General features: G+C 45.9%; 1 protein-coding gene across 15 annotated transcripts in view; it reads left to right on the forward strand.

Moving 5' to 3' along the window:
- KCNQ2 (potassium voltage-gated channel subfamily Q member 2) overlaps positions 1 to 20,451 on the forward strand; it is a 73,567-nt gene extending 53,116 nt beyond the window's left edge. For 14 of the 15 annotated variants that reach the window (XM_064391828.1, XM_064391827.1, XM_064391831.1 and 11 more), the window contains 3 exons: positions 410 to 541; positions 9,061 to 9,184; positions 9,894 to 20,451. In XM_064391828.1, coding sequence (XP_064247898.1) covers positions 410 to 541; positions 9,061 to 9,184; positions 9,894 to 10,598 — 961 coding nt within the window. In that variant the 3' untranslated portion in view covers positions 10,599 to 20,451. Of the gene's footprint in view, positions 1 to 409; positions 542 to 3,312; positions 3,421 to 9,060; positions 9,185 to 9,893 lie in introns of all 15 variants that reach the window. The other variant, XM_064391843.1, reaches the window with a different exon arrangement.
- The last annotated feature ends 1,065 nt before the right edge of the window (positions 20,452 to 21,516 follow it).

A 21,516-nucleotide genomic window follows, 5' to 3' on the forward strand; every position in this document is an offset into this window, starting at 1 on the left:
GTGCTGCGGGCTGCTTTTCCCCTGGGTGGCTTGCCCTGCTTTGCAGACAATTTTGCCAGGAAGGGCAATTTTTGCTTAGGGAAGGAATAAATGGAGAAACAGGAAAATCCCCCGCAGGGATGCATCCAAATGACAGTTCTCACCAGCTCTGAATGTAATGCTGACATTTCTAAAAGTGGTGCAGAGAGCACATGCACAGATGACAGTCCAAGGGGCATCAGGGACCCCCTGGTGCAGACAGGGCTTCAGCCACCGGCCCCCGCAATCCCCTTCCTCTCCCAAACCCACAGGGTTGGGATTTATTCCATTTTCCTTCCAAAGCAGCTCCCTGCAGTGTTTTTTATCCGCCATTAAGCAGGTCAGGCTGCACCCAGGGATGTGTTATGATTTTGCTCTCTGTCTCCTGCAGCATTATGAGGTTTCTGGTCTCCAAGCGCAAGTTTAAGGAGAGCCTTCGGCCCTACGACGTGATGGACGTCATCGAGCAGTACTCAGCTGGGCACCTGGACATGCTCTCCCGGATTAAAAACCTTCAGGCCAGGCAAGAGACCCCTCTCTTTGCTTCAGTTTCCACTGCTTTTTGTTCACTGTGGAGGTATTTTCAGGAGAGAGACACTTCCCTTTGCAGCTACAGCTTATTCTCTTCCTCTTTAAGACAAATCCCCATGGAAGACATCAGCGCTTATGGCTGGAACCCAGAGGGATAAGCAGGACAGGGACTGCCCTAAAACTCCCTTACTGCCCGTCTCAGGACATACAAAAATCATGGCTCATCCTCCTGCTTTATTTTGGGAGCTTTTGGCAATATGGTATATCCCATAGGAATGGCAGGGGGGTGTCTCCACGGTCCTCCTGGCAGGGTGCAAAGGTTTGGTGCCCCAGTGTTAAAGCTCATGTGGGTCACTTGGTACCTTTCTGGGAGTGAAATAACAAAAATTGGTGTCCTGGCTGTGGCCCTGCTGCCACAGACACAGAGAGCAATGAGGAGGCAGCAGCTCCCTCCCACCGTTGGGATGCTAAGCCGCTTCAGGAGGAATCCCTCCTCGGATGGCACAGCCTGCTGAAAATCCATGCAGATGGGAGTTTCTCATCCAAGCCCACCGACGTAGGTGGGGTTTAGCTGAGCTGCATTTCAGCTTCTGTGCTCGGATTTTAGGGCAGGATGTGCTCATTTTAATAGGAGAAGGAATGTGGAAAGGGACAAATGGAACCGAGAAGGTTCCATGTTTTTCATGTTTCTCCTGGAAGAAAAAAAACCCCTCAAACACAGATTTTTGATTCCTTGAACAGAGGATCAAAGTTTAATCTTTTAATCTGACCACTTTTCTCTCAGCCCTGATGGGAAAAGTAGACCCCAAGCGTCCAACAGCCCTGGTTGTGTTAGCTCAGCAGCAGTAGCTCCAGTTCTGCAGAGCTTGAAGGACACTCAGAACTATGGCAGGGCTTGGCCATGGGCAATCTCCAGTCAAAAAAATACACCATTTTCTTTTACACTTGGAGAATGAAATTGCTTCCCTTGATGGCTGTGGCAGCCCTGCTTCCCCTAGAAGCCATTGAGGAAGTTTTCCTTTAATTTCAGACCCATTTAAGTCCCTCGTAGAGTCAGCAAATGTGAAGAAAAAAGAAGTGGTTTTTTATGCAAACAGCTGACATGAACCTCAGGAATGAAGTAGGAAAATTGTCTTGGGAAAAAGAGAAATCTCTGTTCTGCCATGAATCTCTCAGAGACCATTTTAACTCTGCTATTTTTGATGTTCAAGATGCAGAGGTAACTTTCTCAGCACTGCTGCACACTGTGCTTTTCCCAGAAGGAACATTCTCCCTTGCAATGGAGACCAAAATATCCTGGAGAATTTCCTCCGTGTGAGCATCTCACTCCTGTTCTGTACAAATTCAGTGATCATAGATCCAAGATGTGTAGCTGAATATAGAGGGAGAAGGGATTGAGATTTCCTATCTTTAGTAACCTGAAACAAGAGGCCTTGAGGTCACCTCTGCAGTGGGTCCTGGGCATTGGGGTTGTCATCTCTGCTGACTCCAGGTGGGATGCCAGAGTCTCCCTCCTGAGGGCTGTGGCAGATTGCCTCACCACCCATCCAGGTCTGCCAGTCCTTCAGGGACATGTGCTGCAAAGACAAAGCAGTTTGGTTGTCTGCTTTTTTGGGGATGTTGGGGTAAGGAATTGCAGCTTTCAAAGACCAAACTGGATTCTCCTCTTAGCTGTAGGTCTGGGACTGTGAGGATGAGGATCTGGGGCTGGACAAGGCCACCACCCATCCTCTCACAGGGAAGCCAGGAGGACCAGGAGCTGCTTCAAAAGCCTGAAGCACCTGGATTTGGGATCCAAGACTACCAGGCAGCTTCACTGGTTTCACTGTCCCCACTGGGCAGGAGATCAGTGATGGTGATGGGAGCAGACCCCTGTGGGCCACCCTTTGAGCACCAACCAGTCCCATGGCTGGGCACCTGCCCAGTGCAACTGGAAGGGCCCCTGTAGACAAGGCCATGGCCATGGCCAGTGTTGGACCTTGCTCCCATATGGTGGATTGCAGGGAGGAAGTCATGGAGCACCGTGCAGAGCAGATATTTTAGTGTCCTTTTCCTTCAACAATCAGAGCCCCGTGTTCTGCCGAGCTGGGCTGGCTCTGACCTCCCCTAGCCAGGGCTGTGGTGGATTAAAGCTGCATCCAAGCACATTTCTGGGGTGTTTACATGTACTTTCCTCTTTAATCAGTAAAGCCTCTGTCACTGTGTCTGCAATGTGCTCTTTTCAGTGTTGTGTTCACATTGTCTCGTGTTCCATCCTGACACCTTGCCAACCATGGATGTCTCCCATTCATTGAGTTATCCAGCCCTGCAGCGTTCCTCGCCGACTCCCAGCAGCTCATGCTTCCCTGAACTAGCTGAGGATGTGTTCTCTAGCACTGGAACTGAAAGGAGGATGAATATATGTTGTTTCATATCCAGCCACCTCAATGGGATATTGCCACACATATGCAAATATTTTCCAGAGGGTAAAGCATGGTGCCTGTTATATCTGGGGCGGGGGGAGCTCCTAATGATGATGCAGTGGTGCCTAAATCTCCAAATCTTACCCTGAGGTGGGTAAGACTCTGGTTTTTCACCAAGAACCAGGTGGTAGGCGAGAGCCTTCTGTTTCCAGCGGAATATATTTTCAATTTCTTTCTCTTTCTCTCCCTGTCCTTCTGTTTGTCAGTTGTTTCTTTCTGCGACTTTTCTCTGACCAACTTTCTCTACGTGTTGCTTCATTATGCATTTTGCTGGTGTCTTTTTTCTTATTTACTTTGCCAGGATAGATATGATTGTGGGTCCCCCACCCCCTTCAACTCCCCGGCATAAGAAGTATCCAACCAAAGGACCCATGTATTCTTCCAAAGAGTCTCCCCAATACTCGCCTAGGTTAGGATTCACCAAAATGCCGCTTTCTCCGGAATTTTTTTCATTTGCTTAATGTCAAACCCCTTTCATGCCAGTTATATGACGGCATTTCTCACTTAGCAGTGCAGCCTGCTAAATCATGACTCGCAAGGGTTTGCTGCTCTGGGTGTGCTCTGATTTGCCTTCAAGCCAGAGGGGAACAAAAAAGGGGATGTTCATTCAGTCATCAATAACCATCAGTTCCTTTAGCGAGCCTGTTTCCTATTTTCAGTCTTCTTCAAGGTGTTAGAAAGCTAAATTGTATGTTTTTAAAAGATCTCATATTTTATCAGGCTGTCTTTAAATGTAGAAGGCGGAATATTTACCCACAAAGCCAATATAAAGTGAACAATCCACTTCCTAAAGAATGACACCATCCACACACAATCAAAGGAGCCTCTGCAGCTCTTTGGACAATGAAATGAGTTTATTTCAGTGGGCAAAGTAAGAATGAAGTGTTTTGTAACTGATGAACGCAGTGATCTCTGTTTCCTCCTGGTGCCACTATACTGACCATGGAGGAAAAAATTGTGTTAAAATACTACAACCATGGGACTCATATTCTAAGAAATCAATCCTGATTTTCCAAGCAAAAGATCAGGAGTCAAACTCAGCCCTCAGTCACACAACGAGATAGTTCTCATTAAGTTCTCTCCCTAAGTAAAACCATATCCAAAGCTCATGCAATGAGGAATGTATTCTCACAAAAATTCCCAATTTAGGGCATTCTGAGGTCTGGGCAGCAAGGCCATGAGCTGGGCTGTATTTTCTCCTTGCACTGAGACCACTAGAGCCCAAGGCAGGTATAATTATTTGCCAGAAAGTAATTTTCCATGCAGGAATAGTAGGTGATTTTTAAATGCAGTAAGCTTAGCCTCAAATATTTTTTCTCCCTAAATATATTTGCCTCCCTAAGAGCTAATATGTGACAAATCTCTTGATTTTTATTTAAGCTGCTCTGAGTAATCTTCACTAGAGAAATGTAAGTAAAAGGAATATTGAAAGCTTACCTTTTCCCACTCAGCTAGCTCAAACATTTAAAAAATTAAATTTTCTAGAAGCCCAGAGCTTAATGCTTGAAAAAAAAAATGCTTTCAGAAAAGTAATTTTTCCCATTCTTCCTCCCTGCCATGAGAAGTCTTTGAAAACAAAATAACCTTGCTATCTGCAGAAACATTTATATTTAAATTTAAAAATACATATTCAAATGGATTGTGTTGTATTTAACCTTTAGAATGATATGTCCAACAAGCCTTCACTAAAAACAAGATTTTCATGTGAAAATTTGTGCCTCACACACAGCCAAAGTGATTGATGGATTTGAGGGGAGGAGGCCTCAAACTGGAATATTTCTTTTATTCAGTCCAAGACTTTTGCTGCATCAGCTTCATGCTAATGACTTTCCCCCCACTGTTTACACAGTTTCTAATACTAATTTAAAAATCTTTGCACATGCCCACAAGGCTCCTGGGATGTTTAGACTTTTTTTTTGTAATTTCTCCCTTTGCCAGTGTTTTTTTTTCATTTCCCCCTTTACGAAGCTGTGGCTGCTGAAAGCAGCAGGATACAGAAGGCTGCTGAAATCTCTGTTCCCACCCATGAAAAGGCACGTGCTACACTTAATTTTTGGCAGTTTCATCCTCCCACAGACACCAGCGGCACTTGTGAGGTGCTCAGGGGGCTGAGGGATGGGAACCAGAGCTCTGAGCAGCCCCAAACCCAAAAACCCTGGCTCAGGCTCTGCTGCTGCCATGGTCTTTGTCACCCCAACACCACGTGGGTCTGTGTCCTGTGAGGTCCCCATGGATGGCTCCAGCCTCTCCTTTTCAGTGTGCACTCCCTGTTTTAGCCAAATTCTGCCCAGAGAAACATTATGGGAGGGATGTCCCATGACTGTCTTGACCCCATGGATTACTCAGTTCAGCCAAAATCTTTCTGCAAGCAGCTCCCAGAAAAGTCAGGGGATCCTGGTAGATGCCCACAGCTGTGGTTTGGCTGATGGTGTTTGCTCCATGCTCTACACACCAGGCAATTTGGATAAAATTCCCTTGATCAGTTGATTTAGCCTAGAATAGGTGCAATCTCAGCTGTAATTTTTAGAAAACAGTTGTTGATCTAAATTTGTCCAGAGCAAGTTTTATTGCCAAATGAAGGGGTAAGTAGCCAGTCCTGTGACATGGATGAAGGGGGTTTGGCTTCAATGCCTGGATTGTTTACGAAAATTTATAAGAGATAAAGGAAAAAAAAGGAAAATACTTAACTATCTATTCCCAAACACTTCATTTTTATCTCATTTGAGCCGTTTGACCTTTTGATGTCTGCTTCTGGCCCGAGGCTGACATATTACACCTCTTTGCATGCACTGTTAGCATGAAGCATAATGAAGCATGAGAAAACCTGCACTGTGGCTGATGCAAGAATTTACATTTTTTTTGTACCATTAGAAAGAAGGAAAGGCAGTAAAGTCCACTTTAAAGAGCAATCCCCTCTTCTCTCTCCCTCCCAAAGTGAGGCCCAGCAGAGCCGACCAAGAACAGCAGATGGCACAGTTGGTTGTGCATCCTTAGAAATCTCTGAATCCTCTTCTGCCAGGAAAGGAAGAACATGGGGCTGGCTCTTCCAAAGCTTCAGCGGAATTCTTCCCTCTGCAAGTGTGTATTTTGCACAGCAAAAATAAGTATTGAGAAGACACAAGTCTCCCCATGACCTCTAGTGTAGAAGTGGGATGGGTGCCCCAGAAGATTCTTGGTGCTTTGTCATGCAGTAAGAACATGAATTATCCCCTTCTGCTTCCTAAAGTGGAATATGTTCCTTCTTCTTCATCTTTTGAGCTTTGTTGCCCAGTTGGGACAAAATCTGAAGATCTTGTAATGGCTAAAAGGACCTCCTGCTCTTGGTGGTCCTCAGCTAGGTGCAGGTGGGTTGGGAGCTCACAAGGCATTTCCTCTATTCTCTTGTATCACATAAGGACAAATGAAATCTGGGCTTTGCTGAGGGTAGGAGCACTCTCCTGTGCTCCAGCTTGTGCCATGGGAAGCAAAGAGGTGGGAGACCTTGAGACTGGTTTCTCCCATAAAGAGAGAAGGACTTGGTTCACCTTCTCCCCTCCCTGCACTGAAGCCAGAGGCCCAGAGCTGCCCCCCTGCACCATCCTTGGTGCTGCTCTGCCTCCAGGGAGAGAGCTGGCTCTGCTTCCTCAGAGCTGTGGAAGACAACCACCCCAGGAGTCAGGACTATGTTCAGGTGTAGAGAAAAATGGAATTAATCAAGAGGGAATTCTGGGCTCTGGTGTCGATTATATAATGGGAAGGGGCTTCTGAATGCTTCATGGGTGAGCTCTGTGAAGGGCTTCAGCCCTGCTCCTAAATCCCAGCAGGTCTAAAGGCAATTTGTATCCTTGAAAGTGAGTGACAACTTAGTGCTCTTCTTAGTGATCAGTCCAGCTGTGAAGTGCAGCTGGCCCCTGAAATGGGCCATGTGAGGTTCACTCACTGGACAGCTCTTCTCTTCAGATATGTAAGACAGCAGAAGTCCTGCCTTGATTTCTGCAAGGTTAGAATTAGGGTTACGATGCAATGTTGAGTTCTCCTCTCTGTGTCACAGTCTGTCCTGCCTCCCTGCCCTACTGCACAGCTGCTGAGGGACGTCTCATTTCCATTAGTGGACATATTTCAGTGTCACTGTGGTGCTGGATGCGACAGGAGGACAGAGCACCCCAATTGTTCTCGGCCTTCTGCAATACTCAATAACATTTAGACTTTGGGCCTCTTTAAACTCATGTTCATTCTTTTACCAGTCTACTTGCTTGTGCATACAGGAGAGGAGTTCATACAGTGGCTGTCCCACGCCTTGGCTTGTGATTCCCCACCAAGGTAGCCTGAGGTATCCAATTTAACAGCTCTTTGCTTACATGGTAACGACATTGTCCTAGGATTTCTTGTGCTGTATGTCCTGTCAGTAATTGCATCCCTCGTGGGGAGTTCCTGTAAATGTCAGTGACTTCCTTCTCCCATTACAAGAGAGAAATAAGGCATGCATATTCCTCACACTTGTAATTCCAGCACTTGGTGCTCCTTGTACTCCTGTGCTTATATTGCTAAGCAAAGGATCAAACATGGCTTTTTAAGCAGAACAGATTTCTGTCACATCCCTGCCCAAATCAAGTAGCTTCTGGGATCAAAGCTAAACTCCGAAACAATTGTTGGCTTATATTTTCTGTCTTTGGTATGATGTGCTCATCCACTTCATCCCTTTGAGCCAGATCTGGTGCTGTAAAGTGCTGTTGCTCTAATATAAGCTAAGGGAGCCACGCTGGTCCATTCCCACCGGTACCTGTCCCTCAGTGTCAACAGCCAACATCAGTATGAAGTCCCTGTCCAGTGTGAAGCAAACAGATGGCTCTTGTGTTGGAAATAGCCTCACGTCTCATTCCTTTCCTTGGTTTTTGTTTTGTTCATTTTCCCCTGTCTGTCTGTGTTCAGCTCTTTCCTTTTCCTCCTCCTGGTGCATGGACCCATGGCCCACACGGCAGAACTGTGTAAGAAGCATTTTGAGTTTTCGCTCAAGATTCCTCAACTTGGTTTCAGTCAGATTAATTAACCCTTCTTTCCCCCTGCCACCCTTACGTTTGGTGCATTATGCAAGAGTAAAGTTTGCCCAGCACAGAATTAATCTATAAACTAATAGACTGGCTGCCATTAAGAAGTTATTCCAAAAATTAGTTGTTCCCTGGACTTTGGAGGGATCAATAAGCTTCAGTGTTTATTCTCCAGAAATTTATATTTGATGCCTCTAATAAAATTGAATTCCAGCTTCCAGACTGGTTCTGCCCTCCTCCTTTCCCTGCACATGGAGCTGTTAATCAACCCAGGTGTTTCCATACTGGGAATAAGGAAGTGCAAATGTGACATGTGTAAAGAAGACAGTACCAAATTATGTGCCTGGTAAACTTTCCCAGCTGATTTGGCAGGAGCCTCCTCTGCTGCTCCCAGCTGGGAGCCCTGCTAATAAAAAACAGTAAATCTAGCAGTACAGGTGTGAACTGCATTGAGGTGAAAACAGTTTGGTGATATTTGGTGAGTTCAGGCCAAATTCTGCCTTGATGTCATTCTACTAAAACAGTTATCACTGCACCTGTTTGTCTGGATCTTAGGACAAGCAGCTTATTTTCATGGACATGAGAATTACACATGGACATTTGCATGGAGGAGATGAAACTGCTGCAAAGACTGAAAAAGATCCCATTGATATTTGCTAGACAGAAAACTTGATCTTCCCCCAAAACAATAATTTCTCAATGCAAATAAGAAGTTAATCAATTTGGATGAAAGCCAGTTAAAGAAATTCTTTGCCGTGGGTAAATTTACTGTGCATAATGTGCCAGGTTTTATCTGTATAAACAGAAATGGATAATTTCAAACTCTGCTAATACCGCTCTGAATTTTGCATCTGAATTAACACTTCAGTGCCACTGCGTGTCTGTGAGTAATTTGGAGTGTTAGCTGAGAGAGAGGCTGTTGCTTTGTCCCGTGGAGGCACAACAAGCAGTGCCCTCCTCACCTGCTGCCTCCAACTGACTCCAGGTCCTTTTCCGGGGGCGGGGGGATTTTCTGATCCCGGTAGAGTTGACCAGATTGTTGGGAGAGGATCCTCCATGACCGACAAGGATCGGACCAAAGGGCCAGCAGAAGGGGAGCTGCCTGAAGACCCCAGCATGATGGGCAGGCTTGGAAAAGTTGAAAAGCAGGTATCTTGGGTCAGAGGGTTCTTGTCAGAGGGTGTTGCATGTATTGTGTTGGTTTTCCTTGACTTTTTCCTTCAGTGGGATGTTACCTTTTAGTTAAAAATAAAAGAGAGCCCTGAATACTTTGAAAAAGAAGAAAGGTGGATGTTATGAAAGGGCACTAAATGCATTGGAAGCCTAAGTGCTACTTTCAAACCAGGCTCTTTGAGTCTAGTTTAGTGAGTTTGTCAAAAGCCTGCATTATTTTTGAAAATGGCACATTCATTTTTTTTCCACCACACTGGACACATTTCAAATGAGTCCCTGAGCCTGGCTGTTGGAGCTGCTGGTCTTGCTGAAGATTTAAAATCTTCCTAGAGCATAAGGCTCAGAAATCCCGATGGCCTTCTAAGCCCAGAGAAGTTCAAAGTGCAGGACGGAGCTGGAAGAAGCATGCTCCAGCTTTTCTAGAACTTGGTGCCTGTCATAAAGATTAGAGAAACATAAGGAAAATCCTGTAACAAGGGAAACCCTGTAAAAAGGGGAAGAATTAAACCCTTCAGAATAGGACAATTAAATATTCACTAAAAGTTTGAGATGCTGTGGGTCAGTGTAGGCTGAGGTGATCTATGAAGCCCAGCCCCACACTTGTGCCTGGATGGAAGTTGCTCATCCTCAGGATGTTAATGTGCCTCAGCCTGCACGTAGTGCTGGAACTGTGGTGTTTTTGCAGGTTCAGTCCATGGAGAAGAAGCTGGACTTCCTGGTGAACATTTACATGCAGCGGATGGGCATCCCACCAACGGAGACAGAGGCTTACTTTGGGTCCAAAGAACCAGACCCAGCCCCTCCCTACCACAGCCCCGAAGACAGCAGGGAGCACATCGACAAGAACGGCTGCATCATCAAGATCATCAGGTCCACCAGCTCCATGGGTCAGAAGAACTTCTCCGCCCCACCAGCCCCAAGCAACGCCTGCCCGCCCTCCACGTCGTGCCAGCGGCAGAGCCACGGCTCCTCTCCCATCGGAGACCCCGGCTCGCTGGTCCGGATCCCGCCTCCGCCCTCCCACGAGCGCTCCTTGTCCACCTACAGCGGCGGGCACCGGGCGAGCGCGGAGTACCTGAGGAACGAAGACATTACAACCAAACACCACGAGAGTGCCATGAGAGACAGCGACACGTCCATCTCCATCCCCTCGGTGGACCACGAGGAACTGGAGCGCTCTTTCAGCGGCTTTAGCATCTCCCAGTCCAAAGAGAATTTGGACATCCTTAACAACGGTTGCTATGCAGCCGTGGCCAAAATCAGACCCTACATTGCAGAAGGGGAGTCAGACACCGACTCTGACCTCTGCACACCCTGTGGTCCCCCCCCGAGGTCGGCCACGGGCGAGGGACCCTTCAGTGACATGGGCTGGTCAACCCCCCGGCAGTGAAGCCTACCTGCAGCCGCCGAGCCGCGTCCCAGCGCTGGCAGCTGCCCTCTCCAGCTGCCCACGTGTGGAACTTCTCAAGGAGATTGACAGCTAAGGTTTTCCTCTTTCTAGGACACCCTTAGCTGGCAGATACTTTTCTTGCAGCTTACTCTGGGGGAAACAAGCAGGTCCGAGCCTGCATTTGTGGAAGAGGTCACGGTGATGAGCGAACTGGAGCCGTGAAGTCCAGATTTCTTTCATACTCTCTTTCTAAGATCATTAGGTGAAACTTCCATGGCGCAGAGTAGGCAATTTGCATTTCTTGGGAATCTTCAGAAGCGCAGGGCAGGAATAAATCACCCAGCCAGGGCTTTTGTAGATCACATTAACTGGTGGCTGACAAGTGTTAGGTGGGAATTGCTATGTCATGGCAGGAGTTGATCACACCTTTAGGTGTTTTGGAGTCACAGACAGAATACATGTCTGTTTCTGGCTTAGGTTTCAGGGCACGTGTAATAATGAGGGATTGTTACTCCATGGTTCCTCATTAGCTGTCAGGAAGGTGACATAATTCCAATATAATACATGGAAAATCCCTGGAGGAGAGGAATGGTGGCTGGGATATTTCCATGAGCAGACGTGGCCTTAAGTGGGACTTGCCGGGGTACTGCTCTGAACCAGAGCAGTTTGGAAATGATCCCATCTTGGGAAAAACTCAGAAATATGAGCTTGAGTGCAAGAAGAGGGTCAGTCCAGAGGGCAGAGAAATGAGACAGAGAAGGAGGACAAGACACTATGGGGATGGAATTTTATATTTTTAACCATGTATTATATTTAATTATCTCTCCTTATGCTGACAAGGGACTTGGGGGTGCTTTGAAAGCAAAGACGAACCAAAGGCAACCCCTCTGGAGGGCTGCCATGATCCCAAGCCATTCCCGTGGCCAACAGCACTGTTGGGGAGGCACAGCCACCAGGCAAAGGGGAAGGATGGACATGCAGGATGCTGTGGTCCCTGCCTTGCTGTGAGTGAAGTGCTGAGCTCCATCCTCTGGAAGCCCTGTTGGTCAGAGCGGGCACTTTTCTTACAGTTTGCGTCGTGCCTGAACACTTTATTGCACACATTATGCCCGTGAAAATCTTTCCTTTCTTCTTCTGCCCTGCCAAGAATCTCACCCCCACATTCTCGGGACATCCTTTGGTTTGTTTGGATCCCTCAAGCTGAGTTAAGAGGCTCTGCTTTATTTCTTCATGGTCTTTCAGAAGCCTCTTGCCTGTGCTTGCCCGAAAGTTGTGCCAATCCCAGTCTGCTCCTTTTCGTTGTGGAAGCACTTTCTCTTGGGAAGGTCATTGTGTCATTACCAGGAACCTCAGCAGCTCCTTCAGCTGGGGGAAGGCAAGGGGAAAAGTGATGCTCCAGGTTTCTTTTGGGACCAAAACAAAGCCACAAAGTGATCCTTTACACGGATAAGTTGGATGGGGGTTTTATTTGCAAGGGGGTGGATCAGGAGAAGTTTGATTTGGGATCTGATTCCAGGGCTGGGACACCATGGCTGGCATTGTGCCTCTGAACCTTGCTGTGCATCCACAGCCCAAATCCCACACGTGTTTTCTGCTGTGATTTCAAACCTTGTCTTTCCACATTTTCCCTGTGTCATATCAAGAGCCTGTTGAGGCAATTTAGGTGACAGCTTCATTTTTGTGTGGCCTTTGAGAGGTTGGACATTGATTTGCTTGGGGTGAAGGGAGACTCACAGCCTTTTGCTCTCCTGCTGTTTCCTTGACCAAACACAGCAACCAGGGGAGACCCAGGATAATTTTGGCCTTAGGGAAGATGTGGGTGCAGTCTGGCAACTTGCAGACAGGAAATAAAACCATTATTTTGCTAGTGCCTAGGACCAGCACACAGTTCTCATAATGGAATGAGGAAGGGGGAAGTGTCTTCACAACTTTTCCTGCCATTTTTCACCATTTAGGAGGGGAAAACCTTGTTCTTGGGGAGAAACTGGGCTTCCAGCCATGCTAGTTCCTTTGTTTCCCCTCTTGAACCATGTTTTTGTTAACTTCTGCGGTTTTTCCCTCTCTGTTTGTTCTCCAAAACTCCTTCTGGCTCCAGATTCCTTTGTGCACAGTTAACACAGCAATGCCCTTGACTTCCACACAGTGACAACTTTAAATGCCAAATGGCTGTAAATTGTGCAGATTTGCCTCTGGTGTATTCCAAAATGAGATCCTTTCTGCTAGAACAAGGAGTGTCAGCAGGTCCTAAATCAAATGTGTGGTCTGGGCTTTCTACCGACCACAAGAATGGAAATTGCATTTGGTGAGGCAAAAATCAACATTGCTCCAGCCAGCTGCTCACTGCAGATTTTGTCCAAGTCAGAGATAACAAAGATTTATTCTCTTATTTGTTTACAATTACTTTGCAAGGCCTGCTAGAAATTTGACACAGAGGCAGGAATGCCAGGTGAGGATGAGGATGAGGATGAGGATGAGGATGAGGATGAGGATGAGGATGAGGATGATGCCATGCAGTCCAACTGCAGCACAGGTACATGACTGGGCTTCAGTAAGAGAATCATAGAATCATCCATTCACAGAACCACAGAATGGTTTGGGTGAAAAAGGACCTTAAAGCTCATCTTCAGGGGTTCCATAGGAAAAATTGAGCTTTTCCTCTTCAACTTCCTGCACTGGAATCTATAAAGATCTTTTGACTTGTATCTTGAAAAGTTGTTGGATTTATCCCATAATTAGTGATTGCAGAAAACTGGTTTTATACACATTTCACACAGAATTCACATAAAATTTTTCTTTGATGGTATAAGATCTATTTTTCTGTGGCATGATATCAAAGAAATTCTGACACACCACCATGCACAACCATGCCATAAATCATCACTTCTCATTCATCCAGGGAAACCCCCATGTTTTTTGGGGTTAACTTACACTAGAATTAGCTACAAATAACACTCATCATTTCCATGAAATTATCTGTCATAAACAATGACAGATCCTGCTTGTTGTTTATTGAGATAAATAATTTAATTCTTCTCCTAAATCATAGTCCAATACTCTGTGAAAAGTCTTCCCTTCTAATCACTCAGCTCCCCCATGTTTGTACCACACATTCCTGGTGGGAGTTGCCCGCAAGAACCACCAGACTACAAGAAAATAAATCAGTTTTGGGTTGCTGATAAAGGCAGTCCTGATGACAAAGACCTTTAAAAGTGTGGGCAGGCAAATTTCGTCCCTCTGCTGAGCCTCTCTTGGGCTACTCTTTGCTTCCCTCTTCCTCCCAGATCTTACTCCATATTTTTTGGAGGACAGAAAGAAGTTCTAGGCAATGCCAAGTGTGGACAGAGGAGTCCAAAGAGAGCTGAAGATGTGAAAGCCAAATTTCCAGCAGACCATCTTGAACTGCTCCATGGCTGTCCATGCCCACACTGGGTTCTGTGCCCAAGCCTGGGTCCAGGTGTGTCTGTGCTGAATGTGAAGCCGTGACCTTGGACCACAGCCTGAGCTCTGGTCTCCAAGAAACTTCTGGGCTTTTTTTTTCCCATAATCCGGGTCTAGGTCTGGAAAGAAACCCTGCAATTGGCCCACCCACAGGATGGAGCAATGCCTGGGGCTGGGACATGAAATATTTGGGCCGTTCAGGTCCAAGTGTGAGTTCAGGTGGTCTGAGGAGTTCTCTGAACAGATGTGGCTGGAGATGTTGCAAGGTGGCCTTTCATAATGTGACCCCGAAGCAGAGGAACAGCCATAAGTCAAATTTCCCAATATTTGGGAAGGGACTTAAATGTTACTCAAGTGCAGATTTTGTATGTGAATTTCCTTGTTGACCCATTTTCTTAACAACAATTTTTAAAGCAAAAAATGTCAAGGAGCTTACCAACACCAAACCTCTCATCCAGCTCAGAAAGCCATTCTGTTTCTTTAGACAGACTGTGTGACAGATCAGATTTTCTAAAAATGCATTTTGTTTCAAATACTGCTTAATAGGTCCAAATAAATTTTGCAGGGTCATTGCAATTTACAGATAAATAGGTATATTTTTACATTTTTAATTGATTTTTAAAATTTTAAATTATGTGAATTTTTAGAAAAAGTTTGTATAATCTACCTGAGAAGCCAGAGCATCACCTCAGATACAAGTGCTCCCCTTCCAGATAATTGCCCAAGAGAAAAGACAAACACCTTCACTCATCCTTTTCCCAAGAGGGAGCTACTGGAAACCTCATTTTCCTGATATCCTCAGACCACCGTGGTCACAGCAACATTATTGTAAGACAAAAATGTAAGTATTAAAAGAGAAACTGAAATTCCTAAGGAATTTACCCAAAGCTGTCCCATACAAAGACCCTTAGCAGTGAGTATTTTATTGGGAATATTAAAAAGCCCAGGAGCAGGATAAGGATTTCTGTTTCTCCATCATGTGAATGCTCAGGCTGAGCGAGCCCCGAGCCTCCAACTTTCTCTTCCCAACCCACAGCTGTACATCCACATCCTCTCCATCCTCTCTCCATCACGGCTCAGCCTCTTCTGTTCTCATCAGCTTCCTTTCCCTGAGCCACAAACAAGGAAATCAGATACAAAAGCTCCTTCAGCTGCAGGTAGCATTGAGGAGAAGGCTGTGGGGAGGGCTGAGGGCAGCAGCCCCTCCGAGCCCTGCAGGGTCACTGCTGCTCAGAGGTGTAAAAAGCAAACCCTTGCTTTTAGCACACAAACACCCCAACTTTTCTGCCTCACAGAGCAAAACCTGCTCTGTGCAGGGGTGTGGGTTCACTGGTTTTTTTTTTAACAATAATAGGGTGGGTTTTTAATAATAAGGATAATAATACTGCATAGGAATCTTCTTTAGTATATCTTAGTGTTTGATGCCCCAGTGACACAATACTGCTTGCCTTACCTTAGTGTCTAGAGGGAGAGGGATCACACACCTTTTGATACACTATTAACCACGCTTTGAATTTAGGTAGCAGCGGGAACCTTTTTAACTTATGAATGTGCTTTCTGGACTATCTCACTGACTGTACTCTCAATTTTGCCTGCTACTGCATGCAGCCTGAGATGAGTAGACAGCAATATGCTCCAGCTGTATCTGCACTCCCAGATTGCTGTAGTACCTGACAAGGTAAACATTGCCAAAAGCATCACTCTGGGGAGAGGCTGTGCTCCCAGGGAGCCGCCTCGCGGGGTGCTGCGGTGCTTCTGTAGGTAACACTGATGTACCAAGTGTCTTTCATGCTGCAACTGGTCATCACCCCATCCCTCTGATACAGCATGCACAGACTCCATTTCTACTGCTTGTGACTACGGGGCAAAAAAAACCACGTTTGTACCTGTGGTTCCTTCAAATGTGTAAATGGGGAGGAAAAAATACGAGTTGTGTTGGCTGTGTGTCACAACCTCCTTTCCATCTGGATGCCTCTGAAAAAGAGCATCCCAGATAGCCCTTGCTGTGGTCTGGAGGAGCAGGCAGTGCCAAGGATGGAGGCCTGGTCTTCATTTCAAAGATGCCATTTGAACCCACATGTGTGGGACCTGCCATATGTCTGGTTTAATTCCCATCGGATTCCCTCACCTGCATCCAGCCCTGCGGTGCCATGTGCTTTTGTGCCTGCAGCACAGCCCGAGGTGCAGGGGAGAAGGTGACTTCCAAACCTTGGAAACCACTCTTTGGAAATTCCACCCACCCTTCTCTACAGCCTTGGTGGTCTCGGGCACCCTGGAACTGTGCCATAACCATTCCTCATGGAATCATCTCACTCTCTTGAGTGGCACTGAGCTACATTTTCATCTCCATAAATATTTTGTCAGTGTTCTCCCCACTGCAATACCAGGCTGCCATGAGGCCTTCAGGGTTTGCCCATCTGGCTGGTGTTTGCAGCCTCTTGTATCTCTTGGCACTGCTGCCATGACCGAGTCTGATCCCATATCCTCCCCCTCCTTCTCCAGACTATTTACCAGGGAAGCTGTAATGCCAGAACTCTGCTCTGAGGCTTGGCCTGGCATCACTAGATGCACCAGAGAGCCTTTGTGTTTTGTTAGCATGACAGTTCTTCTTTTTATTGGCAATTTATTTGCTTCCTCATTGAGCCACCGTGACCCCAACACATCCCTGGTTGTTCTGCTGGAGCTTTTCCATATGGGGATGGGGTCTGTGCTGTCTCTCTGTGCCCTGTGAGGGTTTGTCCCCGTGGCTTTAGCTGGTTAAAGTGAAACAGGGATGAGGTCTGGCTCAGGTTTTCTTGTCCAGATGAACATCTCTGGGGAGAGCTCACAGGCTCTACCAGTGGAGATGTTTTTGCTCCCTGAAGCAAGAGTTGTTTTCTAGACCCTCGTCCCCTTTGGCAACACACAGATGTGGCTGTGCATGCCAGGCTCCAGCTCGGGAATGGAGAGAACTGGAAAGCAGCTGGTCCAAGCTCTCGTTGCTTCCAAAGCTGCCAATGAACCTGGAAGCACTTTGCCCTCTCCTAATTCCTGTAAATACAGCTGCAGGTGGATTGTTCAAGCAGCAGCTGTTTGCCTGGTTCTGAGAAACCACAAGGCTTTCCAAAGCTCAGTGCCAAGCCCAGGCTGGATTTCACCTGCAGCTACGCCTATAATTTTAGGGCAGGGTTAATGATTTCAGGTAGAAGCCATGCCAGAACCTCCAGTTTGGATGGTTCTGACCCCAAAACAAGGCTGAATGTCATGCTGCCAGCAAAGCCTCTGCTGGCATTTCAGCTCCATTTGACGCTGATAACTGTGGATGTGGAGAGATGCTCTTTCCTTCCCACTCCACACAAGAAAAGCTCAGCACAAGCCTTGCAAGCCACAATGGGGAAATACCTCCTTATTTTAACATGCCATGGGCACCTCCTTTTAAAGCAGAAGCAGCATTTCACAGTAATTGCTTAAAGTGACCAGCACAGTGGCCATGATCCAGTGTTTTCCATATGCAGTGATGCTCATGAGAAGGATTGATCACAGATGTGGATGTGGTTCTTTAGCCTCTCCACAGACACCACATTCAGCCTTGCTGAGAGCCTGAGGACAAGTCAGCAAGGCTGGTGACAGGTCTCTTCTGTCCTGCCTGCTTATTCACACTGGTCCAGCATCTTCCCTGGAGCTGGAGTTACCCCATGCTCCTGTCAGCAGACAGGATGGAGATCTTTCTTTGTTGGTTACTTTTCCCTCCCCCTAAAACCTTAAAATTTGATATTTCTTCACTTTTTCTCAAAAAGTTCACGCACAGTGTAGAGTACCTGAGACTTTCAGAAACACCGAGGCAAACCAAGGTATAGCTGATAAATGAGAGAGATTTTGTTATTTTAAATTAAGAGCAGATTTTAAACATAGCTGCAGTTGCTGCGTGGTGTATCAAACGCTTTAGGAGATTCAAGAAATTATTCTTAAAAATGTTTTATTCTTTTGTCAGTAATTCATATAGGTGGGTGCCACTGTTCTTATACAGCAACAACACTCCACACACTAAAACTATATTCCTGTTTCTCCAATATAGACACTGTATTTATGAAATTTATCTTGCTTGGTGTCACTTTGGCACATTATCCACATGTACTGCATACAGATTGCACATTACATGCCACGTGCTGATAGGTATCTCTACATGTAATCAACCTATGTGCATTGAACAGACACCAAAGTGTCACCTGCCTGGTTTGTGATGTGACTCAACATAACTGGGAAAAGTGAAAAAATGAATATCCTCTTTTGTTAAGAAATTCACTGCATTTGAATGCTTCTTTAAACAGATTTTATCAGGAAGCTAAAATACAAGATTGCCTCTGTAATGTTAATTAAAAAATACCTGAACAAAACGAACACACACAGCCCATAAATACTTCACAGCTACTGCATTCCTATATATTCTTCATTGCTATTCATCTGAACTGTAAATTCTGTACAGATTGAATGAAGCTCACAGTTTATCTTTGTCATAACCTGAAAGATAAAAGGACAACACAACTTTGGCTGCAGAAGCGTGTGCATGTGGTTCGAGTACATGCACCACGTGTGGCTGTGTGTGCATGTGGGTGTGAACACGTGTGCACACGTGTTCTTTATCAAAACAAACAAAGCTGCATCTGAGATGCACAGGGGGAAGAAAAGTTCTGTTTTGGAGGTGAGACAGTGGGTAAAATAAAAACAAATTACTTTTCCAATAATTTGTCTCGGTCAAAAAGGAAGATTTGCAGAGGGGATTGGTTGTGACTGCCATCCCAAGGAGAAATCCCACTTCTGAAGGCAGCACAGGCCATGCAGCAGAGTGATGCAGTTCTTTGAGTGATAATTTCTTTGCCTTCCTTTCAAACAAACAAATATAATAGAGTGGCCAGTGCCAACTTCAAGTCCAAAAAGCCCATTCCTAAGATGTGTGGCCAAGCAGTTGTCCTGTGCCTTTGGAGATCCAAGGGCAAAGTCTTTACGTGTGTGCCAGGGTGTCCCACGGCAGCGGTGCTGACTGAGGGCAGTGCCAGGGTCTCCCACAAACCTACTGCCCAAGCAGAGGATCCCAGTGCCTCATGGGTCTTACCTTTGCCTAATTTAAAAAGCCCCTAGGTAAGAGATGTTTAAGAAAAGAAACATTAAAAGCCCATCTTTGATCTTAGAGTTATGGAAGAAAGGACCTTGTTATAACCAAGAAATCTGATTTTCCAAGCAGGTCAGCCCACAGACTCCAACAGCCCCCACACAGAGATTTCACCAGCCTCACCAAATGATTCATCCCCTAGGACTGAATTTTGCCAATATTTTCACAGATACAATATTTATATTGGGTAGAGCTTACCCTTCAGTGTTTAATCTAAATAAACAAAGGCATGAAGAGGAAACTTTTCTGGTTTAATACTGCTGGATGCCTTGAATAAATAGTAACCAAATTTTTGCATTGGCCTGAAATTCATCTCTGGGTCCAAAGTTCTCAGCTGTAAGAGCTGCTTCAGCCCTGAATAGGTTACTGAGCAAAGGGTACATCCATTGCCGGAGTGTGTTGCCGCTTCCCTGAGATACCTTGACACTCCCATGGTTTATAACAGCATCTGGCTCATTTGGCCTTACCTGGGCTAAGAAAGGTTCTTGTTTTTGTCCTGACAGTGAGAGCTGAGAGGTGAATTTCCCAGCGGGAGGAGCGCGGGGCCGCGCGCCCGCGTCCCCCGCGCGGGAAGCGCCGGGGCTCGGCTGAGCCGGGAAGTTTGGTTGTCCTTTAGAAAGCAAAGACAGCTGCTGCTTTGCTTCCTTTCATTTGCTCTGTTGCCTTGGCTTTCTTGCACTTTCGTTTCATCTCCAAAGAATCTCTCATAATGCCTTTGGTACTTATGTACAATTTGAAAACATTTTGTATGTATGGAATGAGACACACTTTTCTCTTGTAAAATAGCAATCGGATTTTCTTTTCTCTCTTCTTTTTTTTTTTAAATTTCATTTTTTTCTGTTGGTGAATGTGTAATTTCCTCTGTACATTTCAATCATGACTTTGTGCAATGTACATTTTATAGGGACAGGTGCCAAGGGAATGACCTGTAGTTTTCCTAAGGGACTGGCTAGAAGCTGACAGACAGTCATACTTGGTTTTACATGAGCACCGTGGAAAAGCAACGTAGCCCAGACTTTTACACTGAAACATTGAGTGTGGGTCAGCTTGTATCTTCACAGGAATGACTGTGGCAGCTGCAAAACTCTTTATGTGTGGTGTGAAAACCAACAGCGATGGTTGCAACCGGAAGGGAAATGGAGGAAAATTAAATAATCACAATCATTAATTTAAGCCTCGAAGCATCAGAATGGAAAATTTGCATTCAGTAAAAATACCAGAGACTTAACCTTCATGAGATGAAATACACATTTATTTTTCTTTGCACTTCTTCTGTTCTCTTTGTTTCTTTATTTATGGGGATTTCTTGGTACTTTGGGGACATATTTGATGGCTGATGAAGACAAGAGAAATGGGGACCTGACTTCCTGACATTAAACCTCCACACATTTTTATTCCCAATGTTAGAATGTTTTTCTCGTGTATAAAATCAAGCTCATAAATCTCAGATGCCCTTAGTTACAAGGACACTGCCCTTCAGAGTCCTTTAACAATATTGACTCTCTTTAGGTTCAACATCAACCACATCCTGACAGATAAAAGATGATTACTGAAGCCTTTCACCTCCTGTGCCAACTCCCTATCACCCTGCTAAAAATGGAGGTTGGTGTCATTGAGGTTCAGAGCCAAGAAATGGCACTGGCAGGAGAGTTACCCATGAGTTACTTTGCTTAAATCAGCCCCAAATCAAAAAAGTTGGATTTTGGAGCATTGTCTAGGAGTGAAGTGTATTTCCTGTAGTGATCTTGGCTGAAGAAACAGAAGTTAATTTTGTAAATGAAAAGGAAAAAGTAAAATCCCTTCCTCCATGCTGATATTTTTTCCCAGAATGATGTAGCATGAGAATCTGGATGATCCAGGGCCTGGGTTTTAGAAAGCCTGCCAGTCATTTGGGCAAGGCAGTGACAGAGGCTTGGCAGAATGAGCAGCGTGCCCAGGCACAGCAGCCCCTGCTTGTGCCAGAGCCCTTGGCTCGAAGCCTTCAGCAGCTCCATCCTCCCCAGAGCTATCAGGGAAGCCCAGGTGTGAGCATTTCCCACTGGGCACAGCACACTGAGCGGGCTTCAACAGCATCATTATATTTTATCTCATTAGGTTTCACACCAGTGAGATAAACAGGAAAATTCTCAGCTTGCTGAGGCACATTCCCCAGTTGTCTGCACAGGATTATGAGCTGCATCCAAACACTATCCTGCTGCATCCCGCAGGGATTCTGGTGGAGCCAGACGTGGCACCTGCTGTGCCAGAGCAGAGCTGCCAAACAGACCTGCAGCCTTTTCTCACACGTTTGCCAAGCCAAGAGAGGAGACCAGCAGGAGGAGGCATCACTTTTCC

The sequence above is a fragment of the Passer domesticus genome, chromosome 16 (genome assembly GCF_036417665.1).
Source record: "Passer domesticus isolate bPasDom1 chromosome 16, bPasDom1.hap1, whole genome shotgun sequence".
Classification (NCBI taxonomy): domain Eukaryota; kingdom Metazoa; phylum Chordata; class Aves; order Passeriformes; family Passeridae; genus Passer; species Passer domesticus.